The sequence below is a fragment of the Cynoglossus semilaevis genome, chromosome 16 (genome assembly GCF_000523025.1).
Source record: "Cynoglossus semilaevis isolate Cse_v1.0 chromosome 16, Cse_v1.0, whole genome shotgun sequence".
Classification (NCBI taxonomy): Eukaryota; Metazoa; Chordata; class Actinopteri; order Pleuronectiformes; family Cynoglossidae; genus Cynoglossus; species Cynoglossus semilaevis.
In genome coordinates, this window is record NC_024322.1 from 1441217 (window position 1) to 1448344 (window position 7128).

Genomic DNA, 7128 nt, shown 5'->3' on the forward strand with positions numbered 1-7128 from the left:
GCCGAGCAGGAAGATGAAAGGAGTCGGTTGACAACAGGGGTCGTGCCGTTGACTGGTTCGTGTTATGTGTAATGAAGGATGTTTATTAGATATTTATTAGTCACCGTTAGAGTTAGGTTGGAATGAACAGCCTTTATATACTGAGAATAAACACAGTATTCACTCTCTCACTTTAATACTATGTTGTTGTTTACAGTTTTTTACGTACATTGTACTGTTTTTGTTGTACAATTTCTCTTGTGGAAATGTCCTTTTTTGCAGCCCATGTGTACCACATACCTGCAAAATTGGTGCTATAGTAGACAGCATCAGCTGCAGTCCATTTAAATACAGGACACAGACCTGTTGGCTGCGGCCATTAAGCTGCAGCTAACGTGGCTAACTGGTTAGCCCCGAGTTAGCCAGGTTAGCAGCAACTAACCAAACCTCTAGATTAGGTTAGGATTCCTGGACAGCTGTTTGTAAACATTCTTCGTGAATACTATTTTTTTTATTTTCCAAAAAGTAATAGTTCCATAACCTCCTAATCCTTCCCCATACTTTACAAATCAATAAACACGATTTAGTGGCTCTAGTAATTAGCTGAGACAACAGCAACACCATTTTGTGGTTATTAAAGAGGTGTTTCTTAATTACATCTATAAAAACAACAACACGAAATAATAATTTTAAAAAACGTGCATTAGTATTCTATAATAATAATAATAATTTTTAAAAAAAACGTGCATTAGTATTCTAAAAAGTATATAATAATTTACAGGGTATTTTCTTTGAACCTACAGTATAATTTGTTGTCGGTACAAAATGTAAAACTTCAAGTGTTTGTCCGCCACCTGCTGGCCAGATACTGTTATTACCTCTTATTTACTATACGTTTTTCTTTTCTTTTTGTCTTCTTCACCTTCCTTCTTGGTCTTTTCCCTGCACTTTCTGTATTTTCCTTGTAGTATTTTTCTGTCTCTCACACATTTAATTATTTTCCATCTTTCTTCTATCCTGTTAATTTTGCTGCTAACCTCTCATCCTCTATCATCCTTTTTTTTTCTTTCTTCTATCCTGTTAATTTTGCTGTTAACCTCTCATCATCTATCATCCTTTTTTTTTTCTTCTTTTCCTTTTGTCAGTCCTTCTCTATTTTTACACTTTTATATCAATTTTATCACTGTTTAAAGTTAATACTTTATGTATTCAAAAAATTTTCTCTTCCACTGTAAAACTAACACCTCTTTTCTCCTTCTCTTTCCCCCACTTCTCTTGCGTCCGTGACACACACACACACACAGGTAGACTGGGAGAGTAACGGCGGCCTGGTGAAGAAGCTGCCATCGATTCGTGAGGACGAGGAAGGAGGCGATGATGACCCGAGCTCTGTGTGTCGCGCTCCTCGGTCTCCTCTGCGTCTCAGTCGCGGTCTCAGCTCCCCCGTTCGCTCCCCACTGCTTCCACCACGACCTTTCAGAGCACCGGCTGAGCACGGCCGTCCCGCCACGCTGCAGATACCAGTGCTGAGCTTTAGTGGAGCCCCACCCGAGCTCAGTCCCAGGTTAACACCCAGAGAGAAAACATACGTGCACGCCCACCGCGGTTTAATATTTACGCTTTTACACCGACCTGACCTACTAATTTATCTGTCTGCGCAGATTTGTGGACGGCATCGAAGCGGAAACGAGTTCCACTTCGTCGCAAAAGTTCGAGTTCAGCCCCAGTCTGTCACCAGCAGCTCCATCCTCACCCCAACCAGGTACGACAGACTCTCTAGTTGTCCTGCAGTCAGACACTTCAGAGTCAGGTTAGCATGCTAGCAGTAAAACAGAATAAATAAAAACTGTCACGGTTTCTGCTTTTACTGATGAAACAAGAATTATTCTAAGACTAAATTACACCAAACTATGGCCCGTGGACCAGGTATGTCATGCCTTTTTCTAATCCAGTCCACCAAACACTGGTACAAGGGATGGTAAAGACTAGGGATGTCCAATATTAACTTTTTTGCTAATATTGTCCATACATTTAATTTCCGATTCCGATATCAACCGATACCGGTATATGCAGCCGTTTGCAGCACTTTGTGCAGTGTCACAATGACAATAATTCACTTTAAAACTATTTTCGAATCGCATCATCTGAGCAAAACCCTGGCATTGTGTTATCGAGTTTTAATTATCGGAGGAAACACACGATAGCGCCTCTTACCGATATTAATATATATATATATAATATATATAAATACAAAATTTATTTTTATATTGCAGAAACATGTGTTTTGTATTTTTGAATATGAAAATAAATTTTGTATTTATATATTATATATATATATTATATATATATAATATATATATTATATATATTAATTAATATATAATATATAATATATTAATATATATATATTTGACTTAATATAGATCAAGCTTTCTGTTTCATGCATTACAACGAATTAACTATAATTTTTTGTTGATGCCACTAGATGGCGCCTGACATTGAATGCCATATTATTGAAGTTTAGGTTTATTCTTGTGCATTTTATTCATACTATTTCATGCAGCATTCTACATCCAACTGATACATGTACTGAACTAGCCCGCTAGTCAAATTTCGAACCTAATATTAGCCTGATCTAGTGCAGTGGTCTCCAACCTTTTTTCTCCCAAAAACCGGTCAGCCAGTATCAGCCATTACTGCGGACCAGCAATATCGCATATCGTTGAAGGATCATTACATAAAAAAAAAAAAACATCTTTTCAACTTATAGTATCGGAATCTGAATGGACTTCATATCCCGTTACTTGAAAAAAGTAAAGGGATATGACCGAATTATTTTTGAATGAAGTAAAATCAGTAAAACTGAAGTACATTTTTTCACTGTCTCTCACTGCGACCCGGTACCAAATGACCCATGGACCGTCACCGGTCCCCAGACCAGAGGTTGGGGACCCCTGATTTAGTGTTTCATGCAGCGAGTGTTTTAGATTGTCTGAGTTTGACTTCATCTTCATTTTAACCCTCAATGCATGATTTGACTTTGAAAAATACTTCTTGAAGTTGCAGTAACTTGTGTATGTGTGTTTGCAGTATCTCGGGAACACACTGAGATCAAGCAGAGTGTACATAAACTGACAGAGGAGGTGAGTGTTGATTTATTACTGACATTAGCTACACCGTATGCTAGTCCGAACTGCTACACAACCTCACCCCTAACGCCAACCTGGCAGAAATCCGATTCCTTCTTTGAGCCCTTCCTCCATCTTTTTTGTCTATCCCGCAGATGAACACTTTGTCTAAACAAGTCTCGCGACTCAGCCAGGAGCTTCAGGAAATGACGCTTATCCTCAAGCCCCTCCTCCAAGCAGCTACGCAACCAAGCCTCACGGTGCCAAATCTAACCCCGCCCCCCAGCAGTGCCAGCCAGTTGTCGACAAGCGTCTCTGTGCCCTTGCCCTCCGCCACACCCTGCTCCCTGCAGAGACCCGACACGTGTTCCCTGTTGGACAGTGGAGACATCGAGGGCGTGGATTTGCCTCGATGTCTTCTCCCAATGCCTCACGCCCAGAAAATGTGTTCTAATCCATCTCCAGGTAAACCCCCCGTGGCCAAAATTCTCTGCTCCATAAACTGTGACCTCCTCTCACGCGACACCAACGTTCTTCCTGAGGAACCTTCGGCCATGCGGAGCCGCAGCGCTTCCGCTACCAACGGGACGTTTGTTCCATCAGCGCAGGAGCAGCCGCTGTTGCTTTCTCAGACCCCGTCGCCGTCCCTCTCGTTTTCCATGTCTCTCTCTCCCTCGGCCTCCCGCTCCCCCTGCCAAGGACCGCACCCCTCACGGCCTACAAGCAGAGGTTTGCTGCTCCCACCGTCACCTTCTCAAGAGAGGTCTCTATCTCCACCTCCGTCCTCTCACCCCTACTGTTCAGCCCCGCCGTCACTCTCCTCCTCCCCCAGAGACAGACGGCCCGGTCCTCCACCCTCTAACCCTTCAGTAATATCTCCGTCGGTCCCTTTCCATCCGTCCACCTTCTCCCTGCCGCTGTCTCTTGACTTTAGCAAACAGAAAAGCCGGGCGGACACACTGTTGCCCGGCTGGCGCAATTCGCACGAGCACCAAATCCACCGCGGTGTAAGTGGAGCGGGCACTCGTCCCCAAGAGATGGAGATGCGCGAGCGGACGGGTCAGCAGGGCGAAAAGGAAGCGGAGGAGGAGGAGGAGGAAGAGGAGAGGAATTCCTCCTCTCCTGTGGAGCGCATCAGCTTTATTGACGAGGAGGAGCCGGCGTTGTGAGCGAACGAACAAGAGCAAAATTGAAAGCGAGCAGCTCGTCAGGAAATGGGGACGACAGTGGCCGCTCTGCCTCCAACAGGAAATGGGGCGGAGCCCTGCTGGTGGCTGTTGGAAACAGCCAGGGTCGTAGGAGCAGTGATTATTCTGTATGCTGATGATTCACAGATTTACACAAACTGCCAAACAGCATATACAGTACACTGCTGCCACCTCGAGTACTCCCAGGGTTACTATCATCTCTGGAGTTTTGCCGCGGTCAACTCTGAAGTTGTATGTCGGTATTTACCAACGCAGAACTTACACCGCTGATGCTAACGATACGTAAAACATCACATTGAATCAGTCGTCGTCGTCTCATTTGAGGGACGACTTTTAAAGTCGAGGGCGCTCTTTAAAATATATACGTACTCGCTGTCACTGAAGTTTAATTTGCTGGTGAACAACAGCAGCTATCAGTTAGCCTAAGTCTACAGGGCCTTAAGGAAATAGTTTGACATGCTTTTTCTTGCCGTTATAATTTGAATTTGAACTTGATGTTCTCTCTCCTGCACCGTTGAGCCTGATGACGAAGATCTTAGTTTTTAGCTCACAGGTCAACAGAAACAGCTGGTCCACCGCTGCCTCTTGTGGTATGTCTTAGTCACTGAGGTTGTCTTTAGACACAGTAATCATAATATATAACATTTCATCCTTCTGGAGATTACAGTGGAGATACCTTAGGCCAGTGGTTCCCAAACGTTTTCTGCTGGGCCCCCCCCCTTTGGTTAGTCAGAACGTTTTGATGTCCCCCGGCCCTAAAGAAAAACAGATACACGCTTTTTTATTTTTTTTTCAGACTCGGTTATTTCACATATTTTTTACTGTTTTTACGCACCATACACTTGTCCGTTTTATGCTAGCATTGCTAACTTCGGTCGGAGTTGGCAGGAGTGAGATCAAACAGATCGAACGCGCAACAGCCAAAACAAAGCGAGAACTAAAAATATCGGCGATATTTTTACCGATATTCATTTTACACCTCCTTCAATCAATCAGTTTTTGCCAGTCTCTTGTTAAACAGTTACAGCAGTAGTTCTCAAATTGCGGGGCGGCACCCACTGGGGAGGCGCGGTTAGGTGCCGGGGGGGCGGGACGTGAGGGGCTTCCAATGGAATATGGCACGCTGGACATAAGTGGACCACTGCTGTAATGCTTAAATGATAACAAGCCTCTCCAGTCACTAGGGGGCAGCAAATGATACAGTGGTTTGTACATATAAAAAATATACATGTTATCAGGCTCGCAATAGTATTTCAATTCACAGGGGTGTGAGTTCGGGGCGAGGGCGTGAAAACGTTTCTGTCCCCAAGGGGGGGACATGACAGAAAATAATTGAGTTACAGCATTGGACAATATTCTGCGTTAAGTTGCATCAATTCATTCCATCTGCGACCCCTGACGACCTGTAATGGCACTGCGCCCACCTTAGGGGGGCCCGCCCCCCACTTTGGGAACCTCTGCCTTAGGCTTAAGCTGGTGTAGGTTTGATGAGGTTATAACCTTTGATTAAATATGTAAGTTCTTTTTTTTTTTTTTCCCAGTCGCTAAACGGTTAAATCTAATCCACACTGATTTATTTCTCTTAAATGCCACAACAGTAAGACCAAATGTCCAAATTCAAATTTCTCTCTCTACATGTTGGATTTATATTTCAAAAGACCTGGTTTCTTTATTGAACAGAGATTGGATAATACAGGAGGCAAAAAATTGTACAATTATTTTCCCATCATCCCCTTCATTATTTTCATCCTCCTCACCAACGTGACTGTTTCCAACCAGCCTTCTGGACTATACAGCAGACTCCAGACACGTCACTCCCGAGCTTTAGCCATCCAGCCATTCGTGCCTTCGCCACACAGAGACAAAGACACTTCCTCTACACTTTTTATCAAACCTTAACCCAGAAAGCCATGAACGTCACCTGCACCAGGACAGAATCTGATCCTTTTTTATTTTAAATCTACCGTATTTACGAGGCTGGTATTTATTTATAAGGAGGTCGAAATGATCATTTCTAAAACGTGCAAAAATCAAATCGGTAGGGATGTCCGATAATATCGGCCAACCGATAATATCGGCCAACCGATATTAGCAGATTACGTAATATCTGTAAGAATCGTTATCAGTTTTTTTTTCCTCCGATAATGAAAATCCGATAACGCAACGCCTGGGTTTCGTCAAATCATATGTGCTCTAAAAATAGTTTTGGGGATAAACGGCTGTATATTAAATTGAAAGTCACTAGATGGCAGCATTGTCGCTTATTTAATTAATCTCATACTCATACAGTGGTTTGTACAGATAAATATATAAATATTACCAGGTCTATATCGGTATCGGTTGATATCAGAATCGGAAAGGAAGTGTTTGGACAATATTGCCATATCGGATATCGGTAAAAAGTTAATATCGGACATCCCTACTATTCGGAGTTGCTCAAGACTGCAGTACGAACAATACTTGAGTGCCCTCTTCTGGATTCCTATGTAGCAGACGGAACACACGTCCTAAGCACACCTACGCATATTGTATTTACCATCGACACTGACATCGTTTTTTTTTCTTTTTCTGCCTGTTAAAGCTGGTGTGACGGTTTCACCTTAAAACTACTACTACCCAGACTGCATCACTGCAGAGGTCTCAGGACTTCAGAGTCAGATTGGAGCCACCACCTCCCCCTGTAATATAAGCCAATCAGAGTTTCTGCTTTTGTATTTTATCTACACGGGGGAACAAGAAAGGGGAGATGAGAAACAACGTGGACTGAAACACAAAAAGCTTTGCACCATTGTCCTGTTATGGTCTGCAAAACT

The 7128-nt window shown here is 43.2% G+C and overlaps 1 protein-coding gene across 1 annotated transcript in view; it reads left to right on the forward strand.

Moving 5' to 3' along the window:
- Window positions 1-6464, forward strand: part of kcnh3 (potassium voltage-gated channel, subfamily H (eag-related), member 3) — an 84123-nt gene extending 77659 nt beyond the window's left edge. The window contains exons 14-17 of the mRNA XM_017039948.2: window positions 1284-1543; window positions 1641-1741; window positions 3070-3122; window positions 3263-6464. Coding sequence (XP_016895437.1) covers window positions 1284-1543; window positions 1641-1741; window positions 3070-3122; window positions 3263-4276 — 1428 coding nt within the window. The 3' untranslated portion in view covers window positions 4277-6464. The remainder of the gene's footprint in view (window positions 1-1283; window positions 1544-1640; window positions 1742-3069; window positions 3123-3262) is intronic.
- Window positions 6465-7128: the final 664 nt, after the last annotated feature.